General features: G+C 35.8%; 2 protein-coding genes across 2 annotated transcripts in view; one reads left to right on the forward strand and one right to left on the reverse strand.

The window, feature by feature from the left end:
- NMBR (neuromedin B receptor) overlaps positions 1 to 18,635 on the reverse strand; it is a 67,541-nt gene that overhangs the window by 42,445 nt on the left and 6,461 nt on the right. The window lies entirely within an intron of this gene.
- VTA1 (vesicle trafficking 1) overlaps positions 1 to 18,635 on the forward strand; it is a 41,855-nt gene that overhangs the window by 7,337 nt on the left and 15,883 nt on the right. The window contains exons 2-5 of the mRNA XM_083828420.1: positions 7,226 to 7,320; positions 10,540 to 10,667; positions 11,309 to 11,384; positions 17,856 to 17,967. Coding sequence (XP_083684546.1) covers positions 7,226 to 7,320; positions 10,540 to 10,667; positions 11,309 to 11,384; positions 17,856 to 17,967 — 411 coding nt within the window. The remainder of the gene's footprint in view (positions 1 to 7,225; positions 7,321 to 10,539; positions 10,668 to 11,308; positions 11,385 to 17,855; positions 17,968 to 18,635) is intronic.

Below are 18,635 nucleotides of genomic sequence, written 5' to 3' on the forward strand. Positions count from 1 at the left end.
ATGATACGTTAATGTTCATGAAAGCAAGAATAATTCATATTCTGTGCAGATGTATTCTTTAGGAAAATACTTTTACAGTAGTTTTAGTACAATCTAATTTTCGTGTTTTTGTGTCCCCCTACTCCGCACATTTGTATTCCAGCTATTGTTTTCCTGTTCCGAGCAGTTTGCAGACATTTTTCTGTCAGTGGATTGATTGACAGTGGGAAGAGGAAGGTGCAGAAAATCAGTGAATAATAAATTACAGAGAGAAAAACCTTTCATCTCTTAATCAGAATCAAAATATGACTAAAGGTTATGGAAATGTTTTTGTTACTATTTAATGTTAATTGTGGAATATGTGAATGAAAAGTATTAAAAGTATTCCAGTTCTTATTAATTTATTTTTCTGTACTGGAAGAGAATTAAATATGTGTTAGGGGAAAAGAACTGTAATCTTTTGATTCTGGTAGACCAGGAGAAATCAAGATAGATAAGTAGGACAGAATTGAGAACACAGAATCAGTGTATTGTGCATACTTGCTGGCTAGAACTTTGGTTCTCCAGTCTTTTTACTTGGCACAGAGTTAGTTTAAAATGGGAGCAGGGGGAGTGTCAGTTGTTATCCAAACATAAATCTGGAATAACTTACTGTGTATTAGGAATGAATGCCTGGCACATACTGAAGACGAAATACTCGCTCTGAAATTGTGCTGTGTATTAGCAAAGGAAAAATAACGTGGTATTACGTGACATAAATAAAAGCAGAGAAGTTTCTGTAAAGCTCACTGTATAATTCCTTCCAGCACACCCACACTTAGTATTTACTGAACAAAGATTAAGGGCAACAAATCAAGACATAAATTTTGTCGTTGTCTTGGCAAAACATTTTTCTGAGAATGATTGCTTGCCAAGTCTTTATGAATTTGAAGATAAATGTCCTGTCTGCAAACTGAGAGCAAACCATTTTTAGTTAATAATTGGCTAAACAGTCCTGTCTTTGTGCGTAGAAGATTACAAGTGACTTTAGCCCTACTTAAAATATTAATAATATTTAGACATAAGCACGATGTAGTCTTTACCTCTTTTGTGCTTCACTTTCTGCTTATACTCCCGTTGTTAGCCACATTAAAAATCTTTCCTTCTGCTTGGTTTGGGTAAAGGAGACAAAAAATGTAGATTGTAAATATAGATCAAAAAGACTAAGTAATTTCATTCATTTGTGTGTTTCCAAGTATTCCAGATCTTCATCATAGTATTGAATAGAGATGACAATTATAGGTCAGTTATTTCCAAGAGTGGCTGCGTTCTCAAAATGCTTTGTTTAGGCTTTAAAGTCTTGGAAATTTTTCCAGCTACAATGTGTAGTTTTCATTGTCTTTTTATATCAACATTTTTAGCAGCTTGGCTTCTCACAGAAGAAATCTAATATCAAATATTACTGAGCAAATGGTAATGTAAGTCAAGTTGTTTAGTTTTATGGAATATTACTGTGGTCATTAAGGACATTTTAAACGTTTACAACTCAGGTTCTTGAAGAAAAGTGCTCCAAAATCATTTTGATGTAAAATGAGGTCTCTAGTCATTTAAAAAATCATGTGCTGTATTTTTAAAATGTGAAAATTTGTGTGATTTAGCAAGCACAGTAATAACGCACTCTATTGCTTTTACAGTATTATAGAAACCAAGATAGCTGGATTTAAAAGAATGTAAATAATTTCTGTTTTCTTTCAGAAACAGAGAAAAAAATCTTAACTTGTGTTACATTTGGCCTTCACAGCAAACAGAGATTTTGGAGGTGATAAATAGTTGGCTTCTTGCTCAGGAGGTCTTTGCTACTGAGATTACTTGTCAACATAAACATGGAGGACAGTTCTTTGAACATTAATTACTAGTTTAAAATTTCACTGAGGATACTAACACAGGAAAATGTTATGTTTTGTTTACTCCTGCTGAAAATTCAGTAATGAAGTAAGTTTGCCTATTTGCTGCAAGTTAGATAGGATAAGGACAGTAAATGGATTTCCTTCTCTAGATCAAAACGTATCTTTAGTTACTATTGTGTATGCTTACCAAAAGTAATATTTGTGTGATAAACTACATGTAAAAGCGAAAGGTACTTAAGACTTTTAATTGGCAAAAGTAGTAGTTTTGAAAAAAGTGTAGTCTTGTAGGAAATGTAAAAAATAGAACAACTGAGCACTTCGTCATTGTCTATAATAAGGCAAGGTATTACTCGTTTAGGTCAAAATGCGATAAGTACAACTTCAGTGATTAGTGTCTTCATATTTACTTGCCTATTGCTCTTTATACACAATTTTAAAAGCAAAAATTCAAAATATTAAAAGAATATTATTTTTATTTCAGTACTGTCTGTAGGGGCAAATACAATATTATTTCCTCTGTATCCTATTCAGCTTTTGTCAGAAATACTGTATTCTTTCAGTTTTTCAACTATTTCATTTTCTTTCTGCATAATAAGTTAAAAGATTGTTAATAGTTTTTCAACCTCCAATCAGAGTTTTGACTAGAGCACCACTGAGTAAAGCAGTAGGTGTACCAAAGTGTACTTAGCAGCATTTTCATAGAATTACATGATGAAGGTTTGGGTTGGAAGGGACCTTAAAGATCATCAAATTCCAACCCTCCTGCCATGGGCAGGGACACCTTCCACTAGACCAGGTTGCTGAAAGCTCCATCCAACCTAGCCTTGACCACTTCCAAGAATGGGAAGCGTCAACAGTAGTTTACATAAACGTCATAATCTTGGTCACCACTTACTTCAGGAAGAAGGAAAAGCTTTTGCCCTTACCTCAATGATTGCGTCATCAGAGGTGTGTCTCTGGGCAGGTGTGTCTCTTGATATGCAGTATTCCTTTTGAATTTATTACTGTGTGTGAAGAGGTGAACATGTAAAAATTTGGAACTTTGAAAGTTCTTAAAGGTTGCCACAAACTCTTTTAATTTGCTAAGTTAACTTAAGTGTGCTTTGACCTTTTGCCAGCTCATAAGATGCAGGAGTTCTCCCTTGTGATGTATATTGATGCTGGTAAATGTGAGAGGGTTCAATGCGTAGATGTGGTATATGCCTCACTATGTATTTGGTTGTGTGATACAGAAATGTCATTGCTGCGACAGATGGAACACATTTAACCTTAGTTCAGATTACATAAATAATCTGTAGAATGTCTGTGTTTGTATAGGTAGGGCATGTATTAAATTCTATGATTTTATGCCATGAAATGTGTTCAGGGAAGCTTGCAATCATATAATGTACTTAAAGATCAGTTTAGTTGAAGACTGTAAGTTCCAACATAAGATTATGACACTTTAATCTGCAGTAAACTCAAATTAATTTGAGTTCCTGAAATGCAAATCTCTTTATCTTTGTGTGGATTTCTTTCCAATATAATTTCAAACTTACATGCAGTAGTTTCAGAATTTAAATGTTAATATGACAGGATCATGAAGATAAATAAGATGAGTTTAAGTTTATGTATCAGTAATTAGTTTAATTTTAGTGTTGTCACATAACAAAAATTGTATTTGTTACGTAGTTAAACTTTGTCTTGGTCAGTTATTTTAGTTGTTCATAGACTTTACTCATTCCTGAATATTGACTCAGACTAGACTTTTATATGGTTGTTCATAGTATCATGGAATGGTTTGGGAAGGCCATCCAACTTGACCTTCCAAAGATGAGGCATACACAGTGTAGGTAACTGCACTCTGGACAACCAGTTTCATTGCTTCTCTGCCCTCATAGTAAAGAATTTCCTCCTTGTATTTAATGGAAATCTGCCCTCCTTTAGTTTAAAGCCACTACCTGTTGTCCTATCACTATACTGATAAAGAGTCCCTCTCCATCTTTCTTGTAGGCTCCTTTTTGGTACTGAAAGGCCACTATGAGGTCTCCCTGGAGCCTTCTCTTCTCCAGGCTGAACAACCCCAAATCCCTCAGCCTGTCTTCATAGGAGAGGTGCTCCAGCCCCTTGATTATCTTTGTGGCCCTCCTCTGGACTCATTCTAATATGTCCATGTCCTTCTTGTGCTGGGGGCCCCAGAGCTGAACGCAGCACTGAGATGGGGTCTCACAGGAGCAGAGCAGAGTGGAAGAATCACCTCCTTTGGCCTGCTGGCCGTAATTCTTTTGATGCAGCCCTGGATATGATTGGCTTTCTGGGCTCCAAGTGCACATTGCTGGCTCTTGTTGAGTTTGTCATTGACCAACACCCTCAAGTCCTTCTCCTCAGGGCTGCTCTCAATCCAGTCTCCTCCCAGCCTGTATTTGTACTTGGGATTGCCCCAGCCCAGATGCAGGACCTTACACTTGACCTTGTTGAACTTCATGGGGTTCACGCGGGCTCACCTCTCCGGCCTATCCAGGTCCCTGTGGATGGCTTCCTTTCCCTCCAGTGTGTTGACTGTACCACACAGCTTAGCATCATTGGCAAACTTGCTGAGGGTGCGCTCAGTCCCACTGTTCATGTTGCCAACAAAGATATTAAACAGCACCGGTCACACTACTGACCCCTGAGGAATACCACTAGTCACTGGTCTCCACCTGGACATTGAGGCACTGACTGCAACTCTTTGAGTGCAACCATCCAGCCAATTCCTTATCCACTGGCTTGTACATCAATCAAATCAACATCTAATTTAGACAAGGATGTTAGGTGGGACAGTGTCAAATGCTTTGCACAAGTGCGGTTAGTTTCTCATCAGTTTTCTTCCCTTGTCCACAAATGCTGTAACCTCATCATAGAAGACCACCAACTTTGTCAGGCACAATCTGCCCTTAGTGAAGCCATGCTGACTGTCACCAGTCACCCCCTTATTTTCCATGTGCCTTAGCATAGTTTCCAGGAGGATCTGCTCCATGGTCTTGCAGGGCGCAGAGGTGAGACTAACTGGCCTGTAGTTCCCCAGTCTTCCTTTTTTCCATTTTTGAAAAATGAGGGTTATGTTTCCACTCTTCCAGTCAGTGGAAACTTTACCGGGCTACCACAACCTCTGAAATATGATGGACAGTGGGTTAGCAACTTCATGCGCCAGTTCCATCAGGAACTTTGGATGTATTTCATCAGGTCCATTGGACTTGTGCACCTTCAGGTTCTTTAGCTGGTCTCGAACCTGATCCTTTCCTGTAGTGGGTGGTTCTTCATTCTCCTAGGCCCTGCGTTTGTATTCTGTGCCTTGGCTGGCTAGCACACTTGCTGGTGAAGACTGAGGTAAAAAAAGTCATTGAGTAGCTCTGTCTCCTCCATATCCCAGGTAACCAGGTCTCTTGTTTCTTTCTGGAGAGGACCAACATTTTCCCTAGTCTTCCTTTTATCACTGACATTCTTACAGAAGCTTTTTTTGTTGCCCTTGACGTCCCTGGCCAGATTTTAATTCTGTCAGGGCTTTAGCTTTCCTGACTTGATCCCTGGCTGCTCGGACAATGTCTCTGTGTTCCTCCCAGGCTACCTGTCCTTGCTTTCGTCCTCTGTAGGTTTCCTTCCTGTGTCTGAGTTTGTCCTGGAGCTGGTTGTTCATCCATGCAGGCCTCCTGGCATTTTTGCCTGACTTCCTCTTTGTTGGGGTGCATTGCTCCTGAGCTTTGAGGAGGTGACCCTTAAATACTCATCCATCCCCAGGCAGAGCTCCATGCACTCCAGCTGCTCACTGACGTAAAGGGCAACATCCCCTCCTCATCTCCCCATGCTTCACTGTCTCTCATCCTTCACTGAAAACTGAAATAGAAAGTTGCTAGGTTGTTCTATCAGTTACTTATGCAAGAGCAGAGAGACATTAGAGGACACAGGTACTTCAGTGTATGTTTTTGTTATGTTTTGGTCTTTAAATGGTTGGGCAGCCCAACAGCGTTAACATTCAAAAATGTGTCAGTTTTGCAGTCCTAAATAAGGTGTATATATATATTTATGCTCTGTATGGTTTGAATAATCAGTTGTATACGAAACAGGAAATACTATTGTTAAAACCTAGATAAACTAGTTAAATTGTGATGCTTACCAGAAAAACGTAGGTAAGTTTTATGGAGAGATCTCATTTTATTAGACAAACTGCTAATAGGTGGAAAATGCAGATAAGCTTCTGTGCATATAATGCTTTCTTCCGTAGCAAGCATCAGGTTAACTACAGGCTGAAAACAGTTGTTCTATGTGTGTTTACTGAGATAATTTGAAGTGAAAAGGTTCTCCCTAGTGCATAAAAAGATGCTTGGAATAGGAGAGAGAGTAAAGATGTGAGGCAGTAAAGGTTCACTTGCAGAATGCTATCAGCACTGGGATATGCTGTAATGTTCATGATAATGTTCAGGAGAGTTTAAAAAAAAAGTATAGTTCTTATACTCTGCATTTGAAGGTGTTTTGCAGGACACCTTTGATGGTCAGAAATGAGAGTTTAAATAGAGTGGTTTTGTGGAAAAATGTTAGTCTCCATTGGGTTACTGAATGTTTCTGTCCATTATCCCTTCTGCGTGTAGTAATTCTGATAAATAATAGTTGTTTGGTTACATCCACAGTTTACTAAAGCATATGAAGTTTTGCCATGTACATACATGAAATTCATGTTTTGATAATTCTGTTCATCATTTTTAACCAGAGGATAGTAATCATAAGCTTTTCAAGATCACACGAAAGAACTGTAAACTTTACTTGCAGGGAAAGTTTAATAAAGTCTGTTTTGTCTGATTTGAAGATCAGGTTTGTGTCCTTGTTTGCCTTTTGATGATGTGTATGCATTTAAGTGGGTACAATACATTGTTAATTCCATTTGTTAAAGTAATGGTTTTAAAGTTGACTAGTTCCTGCTACAAGAAACTTTTTTTTTTTTTTTAAGTATATCCATACACTATGTACTTATATATGAGTTGTGTGGAAAATTATTTGTGGATACTTAGGGAAAAAATCAGCTTGAAGCTCATATTAGAGAGTTGCATTGGAGAGTAGTGATTATTTAGAAAAGCACTTACAGTGATACAACCATCAATTTGAAATGAGCAGAGATACTCATTGTGAAAAATAAAGCATAAATCTTAGAAAAAAAATACTTCCTGGTATTTATGCAAGATTGAATAGATCTCAAATTACCTGTCAGTGCTCAGTAGCACTGTAGTATTGCACTGTTTCATTGATGAGTTTGTCTTTCAGATATAATGGGAGGTGAATTGCTTTGTCTGGTAATGGGTTTTGCCTTAGATACTTAATCTTTTTTTTTTTTTCCATGTTTTGTTTCCTTTAAGGTCGTTTGTATGCAATGCAAACAGGCATGAAGATTGATAGTAAAACCCCAGAATGCCGTAAATTTTTATCTAAGCTTATGGATCAGTTGGAAGCTGTAAGTATAATTTATTGCTGTCCTTTAAAATTATTCATGATGTTATTTTAATTTCTATTTAAGCTTCTGCAAATACTGTCTTTTCTATGTCATCATTCTTTGAAGCAACTGTTCTGTATGCAGGCAATGTAAGAATTTAAGTGGTATGTCATAAATCAGCAGAAGGGTTGGAAGGAGATAAAGCTGTGTGTGTGTGTATTTATGTGTGTGTATATATATGCATGCATAATCATAACTGTAACTTCATACAGTGGACATTTGCCATAAGATTTTGATCAGACAATGTGAATTACGATACTTTATATATATTCTCATGAGAAATCATAATTAATTATGAAATATATGCTGGAGACCTTTTTATTGATTTGTCTTTCCTTGAAGTCTGTGAGAGTTATTTGTAATGCTGTAGGAGTGATTAGCTTAGTCCTTACTGCTTTTAAAATCTTTGACCTAGGTTGTACCCTGGGAGTTTCTTTAAATGTTCTCTAAAAGATAAACGTACTTTTGATGTTATCCTCTGTTAGAGATTAGGGATCTTCTACTACGATTTTTTGTAAGCATAGTCTTACCTGTTGTGGTTAAGAGGTAGTTATGCCTTGCTCTTTTGAGCAGACCTGGTAGTATTAAAAAGCAAACAGTCTTAAAAAGAACAGAATTAAGGTAAGAAAGGTAGTCATTGCACAGATAGTTTAAATTCCAGGAGCTGTTTGTGTTCTTGTTCTGTAGAGTAGTTTTCGATAGTCTGGGAGGAAGTAGTGCATGGATTTTAAGGTTTAAGTGCTCATTTAGAAGCAGAAAGTAACACTGAAAAATGAAGTGGCACTTCTTTTTGTGTTCAGTGTTAATGATTCCATCCACAAACTAACCATAGAAATACCTGAAGAATTGGTGTGAAACTAATGCAACAGCCTTCAGTTCTTCAAGGAAAAAAATGAAACGTGAACCATTTGCCTTGTATTCATACTTTGTTGTTCATGTTATGTTTTATTACTGATTTTTTTTGGCAATGGAAAATCCTGCGTACAGTGACTTGGTGTGTTATTGCATCAGTTTTTGATATCTTCAGTGGGTCTGGTTCTCATGCTGAAAAGGGAAGAGGTAGCAAGAGAGATAAGATTTAAATCTCTGAAAGGTGTTCCCCTTCATTCCATAAGGATTCTTGAAGGTGTATTGGATCCCTTGTGGTACTGCAGCAAGTAATCTGTCTGTAGTGTGCGGTTACCCCTTTTGTTTCAAATTTGGAAAAAACAGAAAACCAGCTAAAACCCCAGTTTAATATCTCAGTTTAAGGTTCTCTCTGTGACAACTGATGCAAAGGTATCAAAATTCCTTTCATGTAGCCAGGTGGTGGAAGACTGCAGAGAGTACTTCTAAGCAGGTGTAATACAATATTTGGGGGGCTAGGAAGCTTGAGCGTATTGGTAAGTTGGTGTGTGAATACCTCTGCAGTAATTTAATAGCAGCCATTGTCAGTCTACCTGTACCAGCAGGGGGCACAAAGGAGTGTTACAGGTCTGTGCTAAATGGTTCTCACAGCTTTCTGTGGCTTGCCACAATTATTTTAGAGGTTAAGACAGAAACTTACAAGTGATCCTGAATTTTTTAGTAGCAAAGAACAAAACGATATAGGTGTATCTGTAAATTACCAAATGTGTTAATTTGCAAGCAATTTCATACTATTTCAAATAAATTCAAATTAATTAAATACAGTAATTTTAGATATAAAATGCTTGTTTCAGTCAGAAATATTTTTACATATGATTGTGTTGTTTTGTTTTTTCAATAGGTAACTGTTTCATTTAAATGTGTTTACTAAAATTAAAGCAATTTGCTTGATTTTAGGGTCGAGTTATGAATCACAGTTTTAAAAAATGGTACTACTGTACTGAATCACAAATTCAGATGTTTGAAGGATAATTTTAGAAGTAAATAACTTGGTTAACTTGAAGTTTTGAGGAGCTTATGTATCTGAATGCCATTTGTGCATTTGAAATTATCTCTATTGAACACTAGATTAAGTATAGCAATAAATTATTTTCCAAGTGTAAGGTACGCATATAGGCTGGTAAAATACATATTAGCAATTTGCTTTCTATGTGAATTTCAGTATTTCATTTCAGATGTATAACTTGCAGTTTACAAAGTATAACTTTTTTTTATATAACTTTGTTTTTTATGTGTCATAATTTGTAAAATTAATACTTTTTGAAAAATATGTAGGAGTTTGACAAGTCTGCAGATTTGAAGTACTATTTAGAAAGTTTATTTTTCACTACTGAAATCAATTTTAAAAAAAATATTCTGTGTATTAAAAAGTTGGCAGCAACGTAAAAAATATTATGGAAGTGTAGCTTGCGTGATTAAATTTTCCTCACACACTCGAAGTGAAAAATAACACCCATTCAGATGCTGGTTTTAAATCTTTTGGCAAAATAAAGGCTGCAGGTTAGTATCATGCAGTGTTCCTGTTTTTGTTCTCTAAGGATAACCCAAGATTTCCTTATGTGCAAACAGTAAGCCTATTCAGAAGCTGTAAGTCCACCTGTTGTAACTGTTAGTGGATTATTTGCTTTACTGATTTTTATTAGGAAACCTGAGGATTCTTGTACTCCAGCATCTTTGAAAAGAGGTCTTTCAATTGCAGCACACTGCTTAGACTGAAAATTCCAGTAAATCCATGGGTCACTAGACCAGTTAAGGTGGGGCTCAAACTTGGTGAAAGATGTAATGCACTGCAGTGAAATATAAGAAAGAAGATGCATAGTCACTCTGATCTACAGTACCTTAATAATGTATGCAATACTTTATCAATTGAGCTGTGTTGAATTGCAGTGCATGCTTCAGAGTCCTTTGTCTTTTGGATAAAAAGGGGAAAATATCTGCAGATATTCCTTCAGAATATTACAGTTGTATATTTTCGTGTTTGTTTTTAAGGTGATTTTTCTTTAAAAAGTATTTTCTACTAGAAGATAGTATTAAGATCTACTTATTCTTAACATCTCTCTCTCCAAAAGAGCGTATTTTCTCTTTGGCATGCTACTTTTAGTGTTTGTTATGTTAGAAGGTGGAGATTTGAAAAAATAATCAAAGTGCATATGGTTTCTTTTTTAAATTGTACTCGGGTTTGTCTAAATCAGCAGCTGCTTCTTGTGTTTGAATTAGATTGAAGTTCTAGGGTCTAATAAGGTAATGAATGTATTTTTTTCAACTTTTTTTCAGATGAAAAAGCAATTTGGTGATAATGAAGCAATTACTCAGGATATTGTTGGTTCTGCTCATGTGGAGAATTATGCTTTGAAGATGTTTTTGTATGCAGACAATGAAGACAGAGCTGGGCAGTTTCATAAGTAGGTGAAAACCTTTGCTTTGTTGTCTGAATTAAGATACTGGTCAGGAAATTTGAATTTTCAAACCCTTTTCAATTTGACTATAAGCAGGAGCTGTGCTTTAATGCATTCATCTTCCAGAAAACTCCACGTGTTACTATTTCTGTCTCTAACTTCATTGGTATATTCCATCTTGTGTTCTTTAAGTGGTTGCTGACCTCCTGTCAAGCCTTCTAATTAGCCTTCTCAGATTAATATTGAACTTGTTGTCATGTATATTATGTCTTTTACTGTCCAGTGATATCAGAATTGTTGTGATGTTGCATGATGTTGTTTGATTTACAGTGATTACTACAGCATGCTGATGATTTGGCTGGGCCCTTTTGAAGATAGTACAGGATGTCCAGTGTCCTGTATTGAACATTCCAAGCTAGAAACTAACACATGTCCTGCCTGAAAAAATATTTAAGACTTTCTGCGTAGTGGTCATATCAGTCAATATGTTCCTAAATTTTAACATTAAGTTCTGTAGCATCAGATTAAAAGAAGAAATCAGGGAAGATTTGTTTGAAACAAGCCAGTGTAATCTAAACTGCTAAAATGTGATCCTAAGAGGATGACATTGCCATGTTAGCAAAGTGTTTTCTTTTTTTTTTTTACAGAAACATGATAAAGTCATTTTATACTGCAAGCCTCCTGATAGATGTTCTGACAGTATTTGGGGAGCTCTCTGAAGAGGTAAGTGGTAAGGATGTATGATTGCTTTTCGTAGCACAGTTGCAAGTTACTGTTCTAGTTCTGCAATATTTTATTTTTTTTTTTATAATTTTGAATACGAGCTTCAAAGAACATAGTGACATGTATTTGACTACACAATTAGAACCTAAGTTGTACGGAATTGTAATAGCCATTTCAAATTGTATTTAAAATATTAGATAAACATTAGCAATAGAATATTAGAAATAATGTGAAATACTAGATATCTGTTATAAGATGACTTTGCAGATAAGCAAGACTTAACAGGTATTCAGTTAGAATTTCAAAGTCTGATTTTTACTGAGGGACAGCAGTGTTCTGTCAAGCAAATGAGAATGAATATAGGGAAAAAATGATGCAAGGCTCTTGGCTTTTTCCATCTTCCTATTTTTCACCCTGCAAGTAAGAACTTTACTGCTAACGTTTGAGTTGGAATTATATACACTTTTTGTTACAATGGGTATCTTTGTTGTCACAACAAATCTCACTTTTAAAAGGTGATATATTAAGTTGAAAGGATAGGAATTTACCTTAAAAAAAAATGGCTTGCTGTATGACCGTTTGGAAACAAATATTTTATTTTTAAAAACTGTCTACCAAAGTAACTAACACAGACACATTGTATCATTCTTTATGGCAGATTATTTGCAATCAAACAAGTTTTCCAGAACTGGCTGAACAAAATCATGATTTTATTAAGGTATACCAAAATAATCTTTTGGTCTGTTTTAAAGAAAACTTTTAAATTAGGTGTATAGTCAGCTATCTGTTATTCATGCCACACAGGAGAGTTACTCTCCAGTATGGTGGAGTAGATACTCTGCTCTTAATAATGTATTTCTTGTTCTGAGAATTAATTTAGCAAAGGACACTTCAGTTTTAATTGAATGATAAACTCACTTTGGAAATGTAATGGTATAGTTGATAACTTCTGACAAAGAAAAAAATATATAGAAAAATGATACTGACTGGTGAAGACAAGTTTCAAAGGCTGTTAAAGGAAGGTTGAAATACCTTAAATAAGAAACGGCAGTGATACTAAACAATTTGTGACAAAATCAGCAAGGACTGATCACGTAAGTGCTTAGTATGTTTCAGGCCAACTAAGTCTATATGGGTAATCGAAAAATGTTTTATGCCTCACATACATGAGTGCTGTAGTAGGCTTCTTTGCTTCCGCTTGTAATATTTCCTTAGAAACAAACGTTCTGTTGCTTTGCGGCTCCATAACAGCCATGTGGTTATATTGGTCCCAAGCTACTCCATGCCATGTTAGGAATACACGAGCTAGACATTCTGTATGTAGATTTCAGGTCTGATAAATATGCCTGCACATGAAAAATATTTGTTACATTTAAAATGCAGTAACTGTGGCTACTTTGATCTGTAAACATTGGAAGGAAAGTAAAAGAATAATTTTGATGGTGGTGTGCTTCAGGTTCATATTAATCATAGAGTTGTTGCGCAAGAAGGGGGACACTTGTACAAATGTTCTTTCAAGATTCTACATCTTCTATAACCTGAGAATATACTAATCTAAATTTTTTATCTATCAAGTGCAACAAGTACGAGTGCTGTTTCATGTGTTCTGTTAAAACTGGCTGCTCTGCACGCTCACATCCTTTATGATATGAAATAATAACAGTCCCTAGAGCCAGAGAGTGAGTAACATAATGGACCGAAAAGACACTCACCTTTGACTGTAGGAATCCAGTGCATCACTAATATTCAGCAAGCTTTCAGAAGTCCCGAAAAAATCCTTCGTGTATATAGGAAACAACTATAAAATGTCAGTGGAATGGAACGCTAGCAGTGCTGTGTTTACTGCTGAATGTTGTTTTTTTCATTGATGTTGAAAGTACAGAAGTGCTTCGTAATTGGAAAGAAGAATTACCTCATTTTGTTTGTTTAATTAGTGAAGACGTTAAGAGTGTGTACAAGAAATACAGTAAAAGGCTTGCACTTCTGGTTAGCATCATTAAGTTTCACCATTTTCCTTATCCAGTGCCACATGAAGGAATGTTGGGACAAGTATGACGTGACTGTCTTAGATTTTTTGCAAAGGCCTTTTTTAGCCTGAAGGAAGTCTCAGTCTGACTCCTGGTTATATAGTAAGATATCTAACTTTTCTACCCTTTCTGACTATACAGACCATCCATGTTTCTTTTCAGTAGGTAATTGCCTTTACATGTATGGAATGTTGACTATTAAAATGCTTTTAAATCAACAGCAAAAGGCATAGAAAGCAGATATTTGACGCCTAAAATTAGAAATTCAGTATTCTAAATAATGTGTATATTTCTAACTGTCAAGTGGTTGATTATAGGTTAGTATGAATGGATTATATTAGAGGAAACACTGGATATTCCGTATCTCAACATTAGAGCTAGACAAAAGGGTTCTCTAGAAGACATGTTTTACACAGCTCATATGAGATCGGTAAGAAGCTGTGTGGTAATAGAGTTATTTTCCTTTACCTCAGTAATGCTGTTCAGAGGGCAGCCTTCTGAAAAGAAACAGATGTTCACATTGAAAACAGACTAAAAGCAACGTCTGGGTTCAGGAGTTTGAGGTTTTGCATTTGGGTGCATAATAACGTGTCAAAGAGGGTTCACTTACTTGCCTGTAAATTTTGTGATTTTTTTATAGGTTCTTCAAATTGCCTTGCTATCACTGCCAGAAAGAAAATGCCTTTAAATAAAAAAAAATCCAGATTACGCTTTTTTTAATGTTACTTTAACTGAAATGTTTATTACCAAAATACTAATTTTAGTCAGTGATTGTGGGCTGTCCAAAATGTCCCTAGCTGTTCTTTCCATTAATTAGGTATTTTCTTCTATTCATTTTGGAGAAAGCTTATGGAAATAATTTTGACTAATTTAAATCTCAGATAAATTATTAGTGGGCACGTCAGTGTTTCATGCGCTCCTGAAAAGCATCCACTGAAAACTAATTAGTTGACTGTATTTAAAACATTCACAGACTATATTTAAATAAAGTATTCACAGTTTCTGAGAAACACAATTTTTACTTTTTCAGGGAAGTTTTCTGTAAACTTCAAGTTGTTTCAAAGGAGTGTTAAAAACTGTAATGGGGTTTGGAAGAGTTTTTCCTAGCCCATAACTGTGAATCTTGAAGAGTTCTGTCTTAGTGCATCAGTGTGGCAGAACACTCCAGTTGAGTTTCTTTAGGTAAATTGTCTTTAAAATGTCCTTTTGGTATTTAATATAGATTACTGAACTTTGTCAAATATTTTGTAGTGTAACATTCCACCTCTTTATTAAAAATGTGAAACTAATTTTCAAGAAATGCTGCTGAGAATGTTGTATTCAATATTGAAAAAGTAGAATAGAATTCCAATACAGTTTAGCTTTTCAACTGTTTTTTCAAAACATCTGTATCAATCATTTTGTGCAGTGTTGCTCAATAACTTAAGATCATCGACAAGTATACTGTTGCAGTTGAATTTTATGGTTACTTAATGGCCATTTAATGAAAGAACGGAAAATAGATAATCTGGCTTCAGATCTATATGAAGGAAAGCAGATTCCAGGGAAGAAAATGGTATCTAATTCCTGAGATCCTGAAGTGTAATCCAATCTCTTGTCTGATATGCTTTGCAGTGTTTTATATTGGTCTTTGGAGTGTTCTGATCGTTTTTTATATTCCTATTTCAGTCTGTTAATAACATTTTATAGATAATTTTAAAGGTAAAATATAAGTGAAAACTACATCTGTACAGCTGTTGGTGTTTTAACCTTAGTTAACAGTGTAACTCCAACTCAACCACTTGTTCAATGCCTCTACTTCACAGCACTGGTGGAGGAAATAGGATGAGAAAGCTTGTAGGTTGAGATGAAACAGGGAGATAGCTTACCATGAGAGAAACAGGCTAGACTTGAAGAAAACTAATTTAATTTATTGCCAGCTGAAATAGATTCAGGTAGCGAGAAATGTTAAAACAATCCCTTTCATCCCTACTTTCCCAGGCTTAAATTTATTCTTTCACTCTCTACTCCTCTTCTGCTCTGCCCTGAATACTGCAGGGGTGGATGGGGCAGGTTATGGTCAGTATATACCGATTCCTCTCTGCGTCTCCTTCCTTCTCACATTTTCGCTTGTTCCAATGTGAAGTCCTCCATAGGCTGCAGTGTGAATCTCTGCTCTGACACCGTCCTCTCCACAGGCTGAAGAGGATACCTGCTACAGTGCTTGGAGCAACACCTTCTCTTCTTCGTTCTCTGACCTAGGTGTTCCCCCTGCTGTTTCTCACTCTGATTGCTCCCTTTTCTTTGGGTTCAGCTTTGGGCTTTTTAGCCCTTTATTAAATACATTGTCCTAAAGGTGCTGTGCCTGTGGCTTATAGGCTCAGCTGTTCCCAATTGGTCTGGCATGAGGCAGCCCATGGCCTCTTCTCAGAGATGATCCCCCAGCTGCCAAAACCTTAACACAGGTACCCAATACAACAGCATTTCCACACCCCTATAATAACGTGTATAGAACACGTCATCAAGAAATAATTTCAGTATATTGGAAACAGAAGGGAGATGTACAGGCTGTTAAGAGTTGCGTAGTGTTCTGGATACATAATTCTGCATTTGGTGGCTTCCAGAGTATTTGTGAATGATGAAAGAATTTCATCTGCAACGCTACCTGGCCAGGAAAGATTATTCAAAGGAAGTATATAACAGAAAGTCCTGCTTTCTATTTGTGCTTTTCCTTTCTGAGGTATAGTGAATGCATTTTATTAGATCTGCCATCAGGGTATGCTGTTTTGGAGATCATTTCATTTGCAAAAACGAAAGGGCATATCTTTCTACTAGGCTGCATAAGCGTTCTGGTGGATAACAAGGGAGCTTGCTGGAGTTACCCATTATGCTATAGCTCTCTCTCCCATCATAGATAATAGTGCAGTAGACTTTTTAAAGTAAAATTTGTCACTTCAGTTTACTAATTTTCTTACTTTGGATGTGATTTCAGTCAGGACTTTTAAAGAGAAATTAATCTGTCTACCGGTTTCCAAACTACTCTTCCTGTGACTGTTACTGTGGAAATTTGAGTTCACCAGTGCCTTGCAGATGTTACTGTTGGTATGAAGCACACTACCAACCTGCATTGTTCATGTGGATAAATTATTCCATTCATCCTTCCATACTTCTCATCTCTGTTTACATGCAGTCATATCCCATGAAATACATTAGCCTGTAATTGTCAGAACGTGTGACTGGTTGCTACTGTTACAACTTTTGACAGAGTAGTTGATTTGCATAATCAGTTTAAGATTTCTCTTAACAATTGAGAACTCTTTCTGGACTAAAAGAAATCTATTGTAACAGCCCCAGGAAATATGAAATGGCCCATCCTCCTGTCATGTTTTGACATGTTATTGTTATACGTTAAAAAATGAAATGGAAAACCTCAAACTAGGTGAGATTCTGACATTTATTTGTCACTCATGTTCTACCCTGTGAAGAGAATAATCTCTGAAAACCCAAGTGAAATGCTTCTCAGTGTTTTTTTTCCAGAAACTGAAAATAGTGAAAAATATTTGTTTTCTTTAAAATACTAAAAACTATTTGTTTTCTTTAAAATAATTTAAAATACTAAAATCTGGCTACTACCAGATTTTTTCGTGTTCAAACCATGGAGGTAGAATCAGAAAGGCAAGTAGCAGATTGGTTTCTCACTTTTATTATTTCACAAATGTACTGCTTCACAAGATAAGAATTGGCAAAAGTGAAACTGAGTACCAATATAGTAATTATTTTTTTGAGAAATACTCATGTTACAAATAACTGAACTATTGACCTTGCAATGAGGGTTTTATTTAAAGTCATTATTATGATAAGCCCTTTGTTTGCAGTTAGTTTATATATTGCTAAAGTGCTTTATCTAATTTTAAGCAATGTTGTAAAGATACAAAATTAAAACATTTTGTCTAGAATATCCCACACATACTACATTAATCCACAACTACACCAGCCTTTCTCTGTTCATGCTTTTAAATACCTATTTGTAATTTAAAATAACGTAATGAGAAAAATTATATTATTATTGATCAGAAAGAGTAGCATTGTTTCAGATTTTTTAATCTGAAGTAAATAATCATCTAAGGAAGTTTTCTTTATTATTTCACATCAGTAATTACATGGTGGTCTGTCTTTCACAGTAGATAGTCTTTGTATAACTGATTTCCTTTTCCTTTTCCTGACATGCTGCACTAATTGAAGATCTCTACATTTTCATTTCATGCTGAGATCCTGTCAGAGATGTTCTTTTTATATTTTTTTTTATTCACTGATTAAATTCACATGCCTTATCTTTAAATGAGTGTCAACTGATAGCAGCTTAGAAATCTCTTGTCAGGGTGGAAAACCTACTTATGTTTCTGTCTTGAATGCATTAATTCACAGAAGTGAGTGGTTAAAATAGCTGGCCTTTTACCTTCCTCAGAATGTTCAGCACAGAAAGTATGCCAGGTGGAAGGCAGCATACATTCATAACTGCTTAAAGAATGGAGAGACTCCGCAGCCTGGACCTATTGGAATGGAAGGAGAGAGCTTTGGTATGTATTGCATTTTTCTATGAGCACCCACAGGAAGCATAGCTTCCCTGTTCAGTGTTGCATTCATGATGAACCCTTTTCTACTTTTTCTTGTCAGCTTCTCCTAGTTCTTTTAATTGAACTTCAGTATTTGATTGACTTACCCAGTGTTGTTTTTTTTTTTCTTTCTGTTATACTGGAGATAAACATGAAATGGGACTTAGTGAACTGGTACATAAAGTTTTGGTTGATATAGATCATCCATATGTCGTGTGTACGCGCATGTAAACAGGCACTTAAATATTTATTTGTTATTATTCATTCATGTCTGGGGTCTGTACCTGGATCTTTGGTAGAATCTGAACCTGTAAATTTCAAATATGTTATAAATAGACTTGTAGTTATCTTTACATTGGTTTTGTTTTATACATGTCAAAACATTAGAAAACTGGCATTTCTTCCAGTTTTCAAATTTTTGTCATGCAATCCATATTTTGAAGCTTCTTTCCTGTTCCTCTGTGAGAAAAGAGGATGGGTATGGCCTACTCTTTACAGATTGGTTGTCCCTTCCAAGAAGGTATAGCATCCTATTTCAATTGGCAGCCACTAGCTGATTCTTTATCAGAAGTTAAATGCAGGAGAAGATAAAAAAATGACAAAGTAGCTTGAGTGAAAACAGTGACTTATTT

This window comes from Anser anser (genome assembly GCF_964211835.1).
Source record: "Anser anser genome assembly, chromosome: 3".
NCBI classification, from domain to species: domain Eukaryota; kingdom Metazoa; phylum Chordata; class Aves; order Anseriformes; family Anatidae; genus Anser; species Anser anser.